Here is a 16,327-nt window from a genome sequence, read left to right as displayed (position 1 = left end):
CATGAGAGTGCAGTGAACCCAGCCTCCCTACATGAGTGCAGTGACCCCAGCCTCCCTACATGAGAGTGCAGTGACCCCAGCCTCCCTACATGAGAGTGCAGTGACCCCAGCCTCCCTACATGAGAGCGCAGTGACCCCAGCCTCCCTACATGAGAGTGCAGTGACCCCAGCCTCCCTACATGAGAGTAGTGACCCCAGCCTCCCTACATGAGAGTACAGTGACCCCAGCCTCCCTACATGAGAGTGCAGTGACCCTATCCTCCCTACATGAGAGTGCAGTGACCCCAGCCTCCCTACATGAGAGTGCAGTGACCTTAGCCTCCCTACATGAGAGCGCAGTGACCCCAGCCTCCCTACATGAGAGCGCAGTGACCCCAGCCTCCCTACATGAGAGTGCAGTGACCCCAGCCTCCCTACATGAGAGTGCAGTGACCCCAGCCTCCCTACATGAGAGTGCAGTGACCCCAGCCTCCCTACATGAGAGTGCAGTATCCAGGTCTCCGCTGTAACTGCAGTGTCCCTTCTCTCTCTATCTCTGACAGCTGGAGCAGATTGTCCTGTCTGAGCTCGCCCACCTTTCTGGAACTGAGAGGCGCCTGGAGGAACTTGGCCGCGTCACACTGAATGTAGAGACCATACAGGCCCAGATCAGGGAGCACAAGGTGACTAATGCCTAATTCTTATCTTCTTTCTGGAGATGGGAAATTAGTCTATATGTGTTCTAGAATATTCCCTGGACAGAAAGCAATGTAAACGTATTGCCCAACCTACAGGTAATCTAATAGGCCACAAATTACCATGTGCATGGCCGCACGGAGGGCCTGATTCTGATTTGGAAATATAGGGGGTCATTCCGACCCGTTCGCACGCAGTGGTTCTTCGCTGCTGTGCGAACGCGTCAGAAATGCGCATGCGCGGCGGATGCATTGCACATGCGCGTCATTGCCTGGCGACGATCGTCGCCAGGCAACGCCGCCACCAGCAAGAAATGTGATCGCAGCAGCAATCGCGGGAGGCGTTCCGGGGCGGATACTCACTGTTTTGCAGGCGTGGTGAGTCCAACGCAGGCGCGTCGAGGCGTTTGGAGGGCGGATGTCTGACGTCAGGACCAAGACATACATCGCTGGATCCGTCGCACTGGGCGAGTAACTGCAGCCCTGGTCTTGTTTTACTTTAAACTTTTTTAGCATAGCAGGGCTGCACAAGCGATCGCAGCCCTGCTATGCTAAAATACACTCCCCCATAGGCGGCGTCAGGTTGATCGCACGAGCAGCAAAAAGGGGCTACGTGTGATCAACTCGGAATGACCCCCAAAGTAAGAAAGAACAAGTAGCTGTGTAACTGGACAAACCATGCTGCAGTGCAAGGGGAGCAAATACATACATTATTTTGCATGCAGGGTAAATACTGGCTGCTTTTGCATGTAGCCCGCAAATCCTTGACAGCTTTATTCTGACACTGCAATTTAGGTTTCAGTTTGAGCATACTGTACCTCACCCAAATCTAACTCTCTCTGCACATGTTACATCTGCCCCACCTGCAATGCAGCATGGTTTTGCCCAGGTGCACGGTTACTTGATCTTTTTAACTTTATCCCGAATCATAATCAAGCGCAGAGACCGCTGATCCCGGTTTACATCTAATGGGCGGTAGAGTGGTCGGCCGGTGTCCTGTAGCTGTGCTTACGTAGCCCCATTGGAGCTGATTGGATCTTTCAGGCCTTGGATTGGCCGGTTCATGCCCAGTGTCAGAGTCACTCACTGAATCCCAGGGCATTGTGTTCTCTTACAGCTGCTGGCGGTGGATGTCCTGCAGCATCGTGGGATCACCGACAGGTTATTCTGTATCTCCGACATCCTGCTGAGCTTGTGCCCTCAGCCCATCCAGGAGCAGCTACAGGTAAGAGGGTCATTGCTAGGGTCACTTGCTAAGCACACAGGGGGCTGCTAGTATCGCTTAAGGGCCAGCCCCCCTTAAGCAGTGGCGGGGGACCCTGGGACGGTCTCACACTAGTACAAGTTCTTGTGTGGCTGTAGCTGGGGGCATACATCTGGAGGGTGCCAAAGGTTTCTCACTGAAGGCTTTGTGCAATGTATCTGTCCAGCATGGAACCTGTCTGAGCTGCGTATGTTACTGTTACTTTTCACCGTTTCTTTTCTCCGCAGCCATCGCTGTCGTCTTCCAAGGAGATGTCCCCCAGGATTTCGTCCTTGGTGGCCTCCTCGCCCTGCGGCCTGGAACACGCCCTCTCCTTGCTCGGCCAGTTTTCTGAAGCGGAAGAGGAGCTGCTGCCCTGGATGCAGGAGACTGAGGCCGAGCTGCCCCAACTGTCGCCAAACTGCGCCGGCAGCTGCATCAACTTCCGAGCCCAGCAGCAACAGCTCCAGGTGACTAAGCCACCGGTGCCTTGTGTCCTGTGCTGGGGAGGAGGGCCATGCTTGCAGCATCCTGGTACTACACCCTGGTCACAGATACAGAGGCTCAGTCCTGGAACATGAGGAGCAGAAGAGGAGCCAATGAGTAATAATCAGGGCCTGCTGCCCGTGAGGCTGGAAGCGATGCTCTGCAGGGAGAGTAATAACGACCTATAGATTAGACGACCACTGCTACCTGCAATATGTCCTGCACATGAAGCTGGAAGTGACACGTGCTGTGTAGTACCTTGATGAAGATAGCAAAGACTAAAATGTGCATCTTATTACTAAGGAGCGTGCTGAGATAGATGGGGGAGATAGCTGTCCCCTCTCCTGAGAGTCTGCGTCTCTGGCTTTTTAGACACTATAATGGGCCTCAGCGCAGGCTCCTTGCTGATCACCTTTGCTGGTCTCTTCACAGGCCCTGCGGGAGGTGGTGGCCGAACACAAGCCTCTGGTCACCAAGCTGCACAGAGTCTCCTGCAAACTGTCTGAGCTGTGCCCAGAGGGGGGCTCCATCTTCCAGCAACGCTTTGAGGCTGCAGAGAAACGGTATTGCTCTATCCGTGAGGCTGTCCGTCAGGCGGCATCCGTTTTGGAAGATACTGTCCCCCGATACAACCAGGTCAGTGCCACTTACTGCTCGGCTCACCAACTTACTGTATTGTGCGGACTCCCTAGAATGTGCCTGTCCTTCACAACTCTGACTTGTATGTTCCCCATAGATCAATGAGAGGATAGACATGATGTGTGAGAGCTTGGACCGGTTGCGGAGTCGGATGCAAAACCCTCTTTCCGTACGTGGGGAGCCCTCCCGAATCCTGGAGCAACTCAGGGAAAACTCCCAGGTACAGGCTGAGCTGGAGAAGTTGGGAGTTGGACTGGAGAACATCAGCCGGCAGGGGATTGAGCTTGTTTCCAGCCTTCCATCTGAGGCCGCCCAACCACAAGGTACACATGATGTTCTTATGTGGGGTATGAGGGAGCCAATAGCTTTCTCCATCCTGATTGTCTTCTTGCTTCTCCACTCTCTCCTGACCTTTCACTGCCCATCACCAGACACTTGTCATCCTCCGCCCTAAGAGCCTCCATGAGAATCGCCGCCCCTGACACCTCTCTGGTTACCACAGCATGTGTGGTAAATCAACACGGTCACTGCCACCAGCAGAAGTAGCTTTTGGGTCAAGCCCAGGACAAGCTTCTGCTCTCACCCGCACACACAATTATTAATACGCAAAAAATTAGGTAACATGAGCTTCTCAGGGTTTGGGTGTTAAAACACTAAATCCAGAACTAAAATTAAGATTTTTAATTCAAGTAAAAACTTCAAAGCTTATAGTTACAGATTTGCAGCTGTAGCTTCTGATAGGAAGCAGTGGGCGGATTGGGGCGCTCATTGATGAAGGCTGGTTGGGGCGTTTGAATCACCATTTATACACATGCTTTCTAGGTGCACATTAATCAATTTAAAAATCCCTTCAAACACACAGAGAATGCTCCCTCTAATAAAGGCCATGTCACCCCCATGAGCTGGAAGGAACACGCAAAAGCACACATAAAAAAATGGGATGGTTCTGCAGGCCATAGGATGACCATTTAGGCCACCTTCCCACTCTGCCCACTGCTCACGCTCAGGTATATCTGCAAGTGTTAGGAATTGAGTACCTGGAACTCAGGGGAGTATGCGACCACTGAGAAGTTCCAGTACTCACCGGTAAAGCTGCAGCTAGGTTTGAGGTTGGCAGCAACTCGTGCTCTACCCCTGACTCCGTTACCCATCTTAGTGGTCGGATGGTGCCTGTGGTGCTAAAGTTCTTGTGCCCACGGCAGCCGCGTTTGAATGGGCGAATTAGGTTTGCCCAAACTCCGATGCCCCCGGTCTTAGTAAGTGACAAGGCACCACCCGAGACTGCAAGTGAGTAAGGGGAAACCTAACTAACCCTGCAACACCAATGCACGAGTGATAATGAGACCAACAATGGTTTTAGATGTTATAAACAAACAGTGAGAGCAGCAATGCTCAGGGATGTTAAAGATAAAAATATAAACAAAGAACTGTTAGCGTGGATACTCCACGAAAACCTGAACACCGGCTGGCAAGAATCGATCAGGCAAAGTCTCCAGGTCACAGCACAACACAGGCAGGATCTCCAATGAGCTGACAGGGACCAGGAACAGCTGACAGGGACCAGGAACAGGTTTGCAGGAAGCTAACCAGGAACATACAGGCACAAAACCCTACTTCTATCACCAGCTCTGGATGCAGGGCCAGCTGAGTAATAAAGGAAGCACACCCCAATCAGAATAGCTGGAAGCCAGGCACAAGGTAATGGCCTAAATACTGGCAGGTAAGACTGAAAACATAGGAAACAGGCTGCAATTACACAGACTCACCACAGGTGGCCAACAACAGTAATCTAAACAAGTACATGAGAAATCCTGGCATGCAAACAGAAATATAACATAAAATACATGAGCAAAATGCAAACAGGAATGAGCCACTGCCGTGGCTCATAACAGCAAGTAGCTGCTGACTGGCATTTTGAAACCGCCCCAGAAAATCAATTTGCATACAGAGCCTTCGGAAATAACCTTTTCTGTCTTCTCACCTTCCAGATCTCACCCTCTCCATTCCTCCAGACTAGGGGTTCTCAACTTCAGTCCACAGGTACCTACAACAGGCAATGTTTTCTGGATTTCTGGAAACAGGTGGGATAATTACCAATCTAGCAAAATAGAGTAACTCAACCGTGCACGATGAAAGGAAACATAAAACATGACCTGTTGGGGGGTCGCTGAGGACTGGCGTTAAGAACCCCTGCTCTATATCCACCACAAGCAGTCCTGCCCCTCCCCTCACACATCTGCCCCTTCCTTGCAGGGATCCAGCAGCGCACAGCTCAGGTATTGGCGGACTGGCAGCAGTTGTGTGAACGGGCAGAGGAACGCGATGCTTGGCTGTCCGGCCTCCTCCTGCTGGCAGAGCGGTTCTGGCATGGCCTCTCTGACTTGGCGCTTACACTGGCCGATACACAGCAGATGGTTTTGGACACGGAGGAGCCCGATACTGACCCTGACTGCATCAGAACCCGACTCGATGCCATGCAGGTGGGTTACACAGGTCTCCTAGTCGGGGAGCTGCATTTTCCTCCGAGAATCTTCTGTATGTGACATTTAGGGCTGCATATGGGCTCATTCAGATATTCCAGGTTTCCTGGAGATCCCAGAGTGACCGAGGCATCTGTTTTTTTCCATGATGCCAGAGAACAGAATAAGAGATTATGATGCCACTATTACAGGTGACATACAGTAATAACCACTAGAGTAGTCTGAGAGAGACCGATAACATAATGGTACAACAATATTTCTCCTAATCTCATCACAAATGGAATGGAAGCGATCATTTCCTCTTATGTATAAATGTATCATAGATGATGCCCAGTGACGTACTGGCGGGTGCCAGCTCTGATTGTCACTATACAGGAAACACGTGTATGTCAGGGCAACAAGTGATCCTGCGGACTCTCTGTTCCCAGGCACTGCGGGAGGACATTGACAACCTGCAGAATGACCTGGACACGCTGGGATCTGTCGGTGTGGAGCTGATGTCATTGTGTGGTGATATGGACAAGCCGGACGTGACAAAGAGCCTGGACGAGGTGAGCGCTGTCTGTCCCCACTGAGGTATGGATTCCTAAACTCTGTATACCAACAGATGGGCCTTTATTAAAGAGGGTCAGCAAGTGCCACAAATGAAGGGGAACTAGCGCCACTGAAATGGTAATAGCTACGGTGGGGTGCCTGGCAATGTTGTGCCATTCTTTGGCTTGCTCTGGTGAGTAGAGCTGGAGCCTCTTCTGAGCAGGACTGGGGCAGGTGTATTGGGAGTACGGAGTGGGGGCCTCTGAAGGTGTAAGACCTCACTGAAATGTTGCTATGGGGCCTAGCGATACCTTGTTCCAGCAAATAAGAGTATCCTAACGCCAGGTGAGTCCAAGTATGAGGCTAAGCAGGCAGGTGACGCTATGTGCACACAAACCTCTTCCTCTTGGTTTCTCCTCCGCTCTGGTTATGGTGAATAAAGAATACACAGATACTTACAGGGACTTCAGTGTGGTCGCTGGTGCAGTGTATATTCAGATTATGGAGCAGATTCTCCTATTGTCCTCCGTATATGTTCCATCATCCAGTGTAATGTATCGATGTATACTGTAGTAAGTGGAGCAGAGGAGATTGAAGACTATTGGCTAAATATACTAAGTGGTGGGTTTGGTGTTATGCTGCTACAGTTGCCACGCGTCCTGTGGAAGACTTCTGTTTCAGTGTGGAGTCTCTTGCTTCCCTGGATTGTAAATCAAAACTCCCAGATTCTTCACTGAAACTCAACTCAGCCTGTCAGGGGAGCACCAAGGAGTTTCACTTCCTGGACAAGGACAGTGATTTGCTGCAGTCAGTATGAATGCTGTCGATGCTCAGCAGCCAGTGCTGATGACTCTCAGCATTCCCTTGTTGGTCCCCTGGCAGGAGATAACACAGCCAGCTGTGTGACAGTAGTATTCTTATCTCATCTGCTGCTACTGATAGTAGTGTGATCTGTGGCGGACAGTAAGAATTCTTATTAGTAATCTTTATTTAATCACGTAAAAAGGACATTACAATAAAAAGTCTGTATTTTTACCAAAGAGATGATCAATAAAGTATGTCTGTCATTTCTTTTTGTTGCCGGGGGTAAGTCAATAATTGGTGCTACCAACATCACACACTGGTCATCAGATAGGGAAAAAGAAAAAACTTTATTGTGCTGGGTGCCTGCTCCCTGCTGATTAGTCTAGCGGCAAAGCCACGGTGCCCGGTCACAATCACCATACTGGACATCAATTAAAGAGGGGTCAAGGGATCTCGCCGAGGGCAAGTGTGATTTCTCAGTTCGTAAGCCAAACCCGCCGCTTAATATATTTAGCATTATGAGATGAAAGGGCTCTTGTGCGTGCATTATTACATTGACTCCTATATGCCTGATTGCTCTGCTGCACCGTAAACCTCAGGGCACTATTAGTCAGCCATGAATATGTCCCATCTTCTACTCTCAAGACATGGAATAAATACCTTTCTCCTCTCTGCAGCTGTATGCCACGTGGAACAGTCTGAGCAAGCACTGGGGTGAGCGTTACACCCGACTGGAGGAGCATCTGAAGGCAAAGCTCGCATGCCAGGAGACCATTCAGGTACCATCTGTATACCTCACTCTCTGGATCTCAGCTCAGATGCCAGTTGACCATTCATACCAGGTGTACAGTATATCTGACTCTCTGGATCTCAGCTCAGATGCCAGGAGTCCATTCATACCAGGTGTACAGTATATCTGGCTCTCTGGATCTCAGCTCAGATGCCAGGAGTCCATTCAGGTACCATCCGTATATCTGGCTCTATAAATCTCAGCTCAGATGCCAGGAGACCATTCATGTACCATCTGTAAATCTGGCTGTCTGGATCTCAGCTCAGATGCCAGGAGACCATTCAAGTACCATCTGTATATCTGACTCTCTGGATCTCAGCTCAGATGCCAGGAGACCATTCATACCAGGTGTACAGTATATCTGACTCTCTGGATCTTAGCTCAGATGCCAGGAGTCCATTCAGGTACCATCTGTATATCTGGCTCTTTGGATCTCAGATCAGATGCCAGGAGACCATTCAGGTACCATCTGTATATCTGGCTCTATAGATCTCAGCTCAGATGCCAGGAGACCATTCAGGTACCATCTGTATATCTGACTCTCTTGATCTCAGCTCAGATGCTAGGAGACCATTCAGGTACCATCTGTATATCTGACTCTCTTGATCTCAGCTCAGATGCCAGGAGACCATTCAGGTACCAGATGTACAATATATCTGGCTCTCTGGATCTCAGCTCAGATGCTAGGAGACCATTCAGGTGCCAGCTGTATATCTGGCTCTATGGTTCTCAGCTCAGATGCCAGGAGACCATTCAGGTACCAGTTGTAAATCTGGCTCTTTGGATCTCAGCTCAGATGCCAGGAGACCATTCAGGTACCAGATGTATAGTATATCTGGATCTCTGGATCTCAGCTCAGATGCCAGGAGACCATTCAGCTACCATCTGTATATCTGGCTCTATGGTTCTCAGCTCAGATGCCAGGAGACCATTCAGGTACCATCTGTATATCTGGCTCTATGGATCTCAGCTCAGATGCCAGGAGACCATTCAGGTACCATCTGTATATCTGGCTCTATAGATCTCAGCTCAGATGCCAGGACACCATTCAGGTACCATCTGTATATATGACTCTCTTGATCTCAGCTCAGATGCTAGGAGACCATTCAGGTACCATCTGTATATCTGACTCTCTTGATCTCAGCTCAGATGCCAGGAGACCATTCAGGTACCAGATGTACAGTATATCTGGCTCTCTGGATCTCAGCTCAGATGCTAGGAGACCATTCAGGTGCCAGCTGTATATCTGGCTCTATGGTTCTCAGCACAGATGCCAGGAGACCATTCAGGTACCAGTTGTAAATCACCGGTTGAAGGTAACACATAATACACCGGGAGGAGGTAACACATAATACACGGGGAGGAGGTTACACATAATACTCTGGGAGAAGGTAACACATAATACACTGGGAGAAGGTAACACATAATACACCGGGACAAGGTAACACATAATACACCGGGAGATAGTAACACATAATACACCGGGAGGCGGTAACTCATAATACACCGGGAGGCGGTAACTCATAATACACCGGGAGAAGGTAACACATAATACACCGGAAGGAGGTAACACATAATACACCGGAGATGGTAACACATAATACACCGGGAGAAGGTAACACATAATATAACGGGAGGAGGTAACACATAATACAGCGGGAGAAGGTAACACATATTACACCGGGAGGAGGTAACACATAATGCACCGGGAAAAGGTAACACATAGTACACCGGGAGATGGTAACACATAATACACCGGGAGGAGGTAACACATAATACACCGGGAGGAGGTAAAACATAATACACCGAGAGGTGGTAACACATAATACACCGAGAGGTGGTAACACATAATACACCGGGAGAAGGTAACATATAATACACCGGGAGGAGGTAACACATAATGCACTGGGAGGAGGTAACACATAATACACCGGGAGGAGATAACACATAATACACCTGGAGATGGTAACACATAATACACCGGGAGGAGGTAACACATAATACACCGGGAGATGGTAACACATAATACACCGGGAGGAGGTAACACATAATACACCTGGAGATGGTAACACATAATACACCGGGAGGAGGTAACACATAATACACCTGGAGATGGTAACTCATAATACACCGGGAGAAGGTAACACATAATACACCGGGAGATGGTAACACATAATACACCGGGAGGAGGTAACACATAATACACCGGGAGAAGGTAACACATAATACACCGGGAGGAGGTAACACATAATACACCAGGTGAAGGTAACAAATAATACACCGGGTGAAGGTAACACATAATACACCGGGAGGAGGTAACACATAATACACCGGGAGAAGGTAACACATAATACACTCGGAGGAGGTAACACATAATACACCGGGAGAAGGTAACAAATAATACACCGGGTGAAGGTAACACATAATACACCGGGAGGAGGTAACACATAATACACCGGGAGAAGGTAACACATAATACACTCGGAGGAGGTAACACATAATACACCGGGAGAAGGTAACACATAATACACCGGGAGATAATAACACATAATACACCGGGAGGCGGTAACTCATAATACATCGAGAGAAGGTAAAACATAATACACAGGTAGGAGGTAACGCATAATACACCGGAGATGGTAACACATAATACACCGGGAGATGGTAACACATAACACACTGGGAGAATGTAACACATAATACACCAGGAGAAGGTAACACATAATACACCGGGAGGAGGTAACACATAATACACCGGGAGAAGGTAACACATAATACACCGGGAGGAGGTAACACATAATACACCGGGAGGAGGTAACACATAATACACCGGGAGAAGGTAACACATAATACACCGGGAGGAGGTAACACATAATACACCAGGAGAAGGTAACAAATAATACACCGGGAGAAGGTAACACATAATACACCGGGAGGAGGTAACACATAATACACCAGGAGAAGGTAACAAATAATACACCGGGTGAAGATAACACATAATACACCGGGAGGAGGTAACACATAATACACCGGGAGGAGGTAACACATAATACACCGGGAGAAGGTAACACATAATACACCGGGAGGAGGTAACACATAATACACCGGGAGGAGGTAACACATAATACACCGGGAGAAGGTAACACATAATACACCGGGAGGAGGTAACACATAATACACCAGGAGAAGGTAACAAATAATACACCGGGTGAAGGTAACACATAATACACCGGGAGGAGGTAACACATAATACACCGGGAGGAGGTAACACATAATACATCGGGAGAAGGTAACACATAATACACCGGGAGGAGGTAACACATAATACACCGGGAGGAGGTAACACATAATACACCGGGAGAAGGTAACACATAATACACCGGGAGGAGGTAACACATATTACACCGGGAGGAGGTAACACATAATGCACCGGGAAAAGTTAACACATAGTACACCGGGAGATAGTAACACATAATACACCGGAAGGAGGTAACACATAATACACCAGGAGAAGGTAACAAATAATACACCGGGTGAAGGTAACACATAATACACCGGGAGGAGGTAACACATAATACACCGGGAGAAGGTAACACATAATACACTGGGAGGAGGTAACACATAATACACAGGGAGAAGGTAACACATAATACACCGGGAGATAGTAACACATAATACACCGGGAGGCGGTAACTCATAATACATCGAGAGAAGGTAAAACATAATACACAGGTAGGAGGTAACACATATTACACCGGAGATGGTAACATATAATACACCGGGAGATGGTAACACATAACAAACTGGGAGAATGTAACACATAATACACCGGGAGAAGGTAACACATACTACATCGGGAGAAGGTAACACATAATACACCGGGAGAAGGTAACACATAATACACCGGGAGGAGGTAACACATAATACACCGGGAGGAGGTAACACATAATACATCGGGAGAAGGTAACACATAATATACCGGGAGGAGGCAACATATAATACACCGGGAGAAGGTAACACATAATACACCGGGAGGAGGTAACACATAATACACTGAGAGGTGGTAACACATATTACACCGGGAGAAGGTAACACATAATACACCGGGAGGAGTTAACACATAATACACTGGGAGGAGGTAACACATAATATACTGGGAGAAGGTAACACATAATACACCGGTTGAAGGTAACACATAATACACCGGGAGGAGGTAACACATAATACACCGGGAGGAGGTAACACATAATACACCGGGAGAAGGTAACACACAATACTCCGGGAGGAGGTAACACATAATACACTGAGAGGTGGTAACACATATTACATCAGGAGAAGGTAACACATAAGACACCGGGAGAAGGTAACACATAATACACCGGGAGAAGGTAACACATAATACACCGGGAGGAGGTAACACATAATACACCGGGAGGAGGTAACACATAATACACCGGGAGATGGTAACACATAATACATCGGGAGGAGGTAACACATAATACACCGGGAGGAGGTAACACATATTACACCGGGAGGAGGTAACACATAATGCACCGGGAAAAGTTAACACATAGTACACCGGGAGATGGTAACACATAATACACCGGAAGGAGGTAACACATAATACACCGGGAGAATGTAACACATAATACACCGGGAGAAGGTAACTCATAATACACAGGGAGAAGGTACCTATACACCGGGAGAAGGTAACACATAATACACCGGAGATGGTAACACATAATACACAGGGAGATGGTAACACATAACACACCGGGAGAAGGTAACACATAATATACCGGGAGGAGGTAACACATAATACACCGGGAGGAGGTAACACATAATACACCGGGAGGAGGTAACACATAATACACCGGGAGGAGGTAACACATAATACACCGGGAGATGGTAACACATAATACACCTGGAGGAGGTAACACATAATACACCGGGAGGAGGTAACACATATTGCATCGGGAGGATGTCTCACATAATGCACCGGAAGGAGGAAACACATAATACACCGGGAGAATGTAACACATAATACACCAGGAGAATGTAACACATAATACACCGGGAGATAGTAACACATAATACACCGGGAGGCGGTAACTCATAATACACCGGGAGGCGGTAACTCATAATACACCGGGAGAAGGTAACACATAATACACCGGAAGGAGGTAACACATAATACACCGGAGATGGTAACACATAATACACCGGGAGAAGGTAACACATAATATAACGGGAGGAGGTAACACATAATACAGCGGGAGAAGGTAACACATATTACACCGGGAGGAGGTAACACATAATGCACCGGGAAAAGGTAACACATAGTACACCGGGAGATGGTAACACATAATACACCGGGAGGAGGTAACACATAATACACCGGGAGGAGGTAAAACATAATACACCGAGAGGTGGTAACACATAATACACCGAGAGGTGGTAACACATAATACACCGGGAGAAGGTAACATATAATACACCGGGAGGAGGTAACACATAATGCACTGGGAGGAGGTAACACATAATACACCGGGAGGAGATAACACATAATACACCTGGAGATGGTAACACATAATACACCGGGAGGAGGTAACACATAATACACCGGGAGATGGTAACACATAATACACCGGGAGGAGGTAACACATAATACACCTGGAGATGGTAACTCATAATACACCGGGAGGAGGTAACACATAATACACCAGGAGAAGGTAACAAATAATACACCGGGTGAAGGTAACACATAATACACCGGGAGGAGGTAACACATAATACACCGGGAGGAGGTAACACATAATACATCGGGAGAAGGTAACACATAATACACCGGGAGGAGGTAACACATAATACACCGGGAGGAGGTAACACATAATACACCGGGAGAAGGTAACACATAATACAGCGGGAGGAGGTAACACATATTACACCGGGAGGAGGTAACACATAATGCACCGGGAAAAGTTAACACATAGTACACCGGGAGATAGTAACACATAATACACCGGAAGGAGGTAACACATAATACACCGGGAGAATGTAACACATAATACACCGGAAGGAGGTAACACATAATACACCAGGAGAAGGTAACAAATAATACACCGGGTGAAGGTAACACATAATACACCGGGAGGAGGTAACACATAATACACCGGGAGAAGGTAACACATAATACACTGGGAGGAGGTAACACATAATACACAGGGAGAAGGTAACACATAATACACCGGGAGATAGTAACACATAATACACCGGGAGGCGGTAACTCATAATACATCGAGAGAAGGTAAAACATAATACACAGGTAGGAGGTAACACATATTACACCGGAGATGGTAACACATAATACACCGGGAGATGGTAACACATAACACACTGGGAGAATGTAACACATAATACACCGGGAGAAGGTAACACATACTACATCGGGAGAAGGTAACACATAATACACCGGGAGAAGGTAACACATAATACACCGGGAGGAGGTAACACATAATACACCGGGAGGAGGTAACACATAATACATCGGGAGAAGGTAACACATAATATACCGGGAGGAGGCAACATATAATACACCGGGAGAAGGTAACACATAATACACCGGGAGGAGGTAACACATAATACACTGAGAGGTGGTAACACATATTACACCGGGAGAAGGTAACACATAATACACCGGGAGGAGTTAACACATAATACACTGGGAGGAGGTAAGACATAATACATCGGGAGGAGGTAACACATAATACACCGGGAGAAGGTAACACACAATACTCCGGGAGGAGGTAACACATAATACACTGAGAGGTGGTAACACATATTACATCAGGAGAAGGTAACACATAAGACACCGGGAGAAGGTAACACATAATACACCGGGAGAAGGTAACACATAATACACCGGGAGGAGGTAACACATAATACACCGCGAGGTTGTAACACATAATACACCGGGAGATGGTAACACATAATACATCGGGAGGAGGTAACACATAATACACCGGGAGGAGGTAACACATATTACACCGGGAGGAGGTAACACATAATGCACCGGGAAAAGTTAACACATAGTACACCGGGAGATGGTAACACATAATACACCGGAAGGAGGTAACACATAATACACCGGGAGAATGTAACACATAATACACCGGGAGAAGGTAACTCATAATACACCGGGAGAAGGTACATATAATACACCGGGAGAAGGTAACACATAATACACCGGAAGGAGGTAACACATAATACACCGGAGATGGTAACACATAATACACAGGGAGATGGTAACACATAACACACCGGGAGAAGGTAACACATAATATACCGGGAGGAGGTAACACATAATACACCGGGAGGAGGTAACACATAATACACCGGGAGGAGGTAACACATAATACACCGGGAGGAGGTAACACATAATACACCGGGAGAAGGTAACACATAATACACCGGGAGGAGGTAACACATAATACACCGGGAGATGGTAACACATAATACACCGGGAGGAGGTAACACATAATACACCGGGAGGAGGTAACACATATTGCATCGGGAGGATGTCTCACATAATGCACCGGAAGGAGGTAACACATAATACACCGGGAGAATATAACACATAATACACCAGGAGAATGTAACACATAATACACCGGGAGAATGTAACACATAATACACCGGGAGAAGGTAACTCATAATACACCGGGAGAAGGTAACACATAATACACCGGGAGATGGTAACACATAATACACCGGGAGATGGTAACACATAATACACCGGGAGAAGGTAACACATAATACACCGGGAGGAGGTAACACATAATACACCGGGAGAAGGTAACACATAATACACCGGGAGGAGGTAACACATAATACACCGGGAGAAGGTAACACATAATACATCGGGAGATGGTAATACATAATACAACGGGAGAAGGTAACACATAATACACCGGGAGATGGTAACCCATAATACACCGGGAGATGGTAACACATAATACACCGGGAGAAGGTAACACATAATACACCGGGAGGAGGTAACACATAATACACCGGGAGGAGGTAACACATAATACACCGGGAGATGGTAATACATAATACAACAGGAGAAGGTAACACATAATACACCGGGAGATGGTAACACATAATACACCAGGAGATGGTAACACATAATACACCGGGAGAAGGTAACACATAATACACCGGGAGGAGGTAACACATAATACACCGGGAGAAGGTAACACATAATACACCGGGAGGAGGTAACACATAATAATGTGAATACCTCCATCGCCTCCATTCCTCAGACACCAGCACTGTGAATTATTTGACCACGTTCCCCATAGAGCCTTGGACAGGGGCAGGGTAAATTAGCTACATAGGTGGAGGGGCAGCAGGAAAGGAGCAGATATGTCTCCATGTTGTATCCTGACTGTGTCATCACATAGCGTCATCTCCTCCACAGAGGCTGCAGGACTGGCTGCTGCTGGCGGAGCTGAGGCTGGCTGAGGAGTTCCTGGTGAGCGGAGACCTGGACATGGCGAAACGGCAGCTGTCTGACCTGAAGGTGGGTAACGGCTCATACACTATGTACACATTACTATATATCACCTTACTCATACGGGAGGTGTACCCCATCTAGCCGCCATTATCAGGAGAT

At 47.6% G+C, this 16,327-nt stretch overlaps 1 protein-coding gene across 1 annotated transcript in view; it reads left to right on the top strand.

The window, feature by feature from the left end:
- PLEC (plectin) overlaps window positions 1-16,327 on the top strand; it is a 647,147-nt gene that overhangs the window by 476,469 nt on the left and 154,351 nt on the right. Inside the window, exons 42-50 of the mRNA XM_063924739.1 lie at window positions 543-662; window positions 1,792-1,899; window positions 2,166-2,387; window positions 2,836-3,039; window positions 3,140-3,365; window positions 5,296-5,522; window positions 5,951-6,073; window positions 7,538-7,639; window positions 16,133-16,234. Of these exons, the coding sequence (XP_063780809.1) occupies window positions 543-662; window positions 1,792-1,899; window positions 2,166-2,387; window positions 2,836-3,039; window positions 3,140-3,365; window positions 5,296-5,522; window positions 5,951-6,073; window positions 7,538-7,639; window positions 16,133-16,234 (1,434 nt within the window). The remainder of the gene's footprint in view (window positions 1-542; window positions 663-1,791; window positions 1,900-2,165; window positions 2,388-2,835; window positions 3,040-3,139; window positions 3,366-5,295; window positions 5,523-5,950; window positions 6,074-7,537; window positions 7,640-16,132; window positions 16,235-16,327) is intronic.

Source organism: Pseudophryne corroboree, chromosome 5 (genome assembly GCF_028390025.1).
Source record: "Pseudophryne corroboree isolate aPseCor3 chromosome 5, aPseCor3.hap2, whole genome shotgun sequence".
NCBI classification, from domain to species: domain Eukaryota; kingdom Metazoa; phylum Chordata; class Amphibia; order Anura; family Myobatrachidae; genus Pseudophryne; species Pseudophryne corroboree.
Note: the sequence above shows the minus strand (reverse complement) of the source record. Positions and strands in the feature narration are given on the sequence as shown.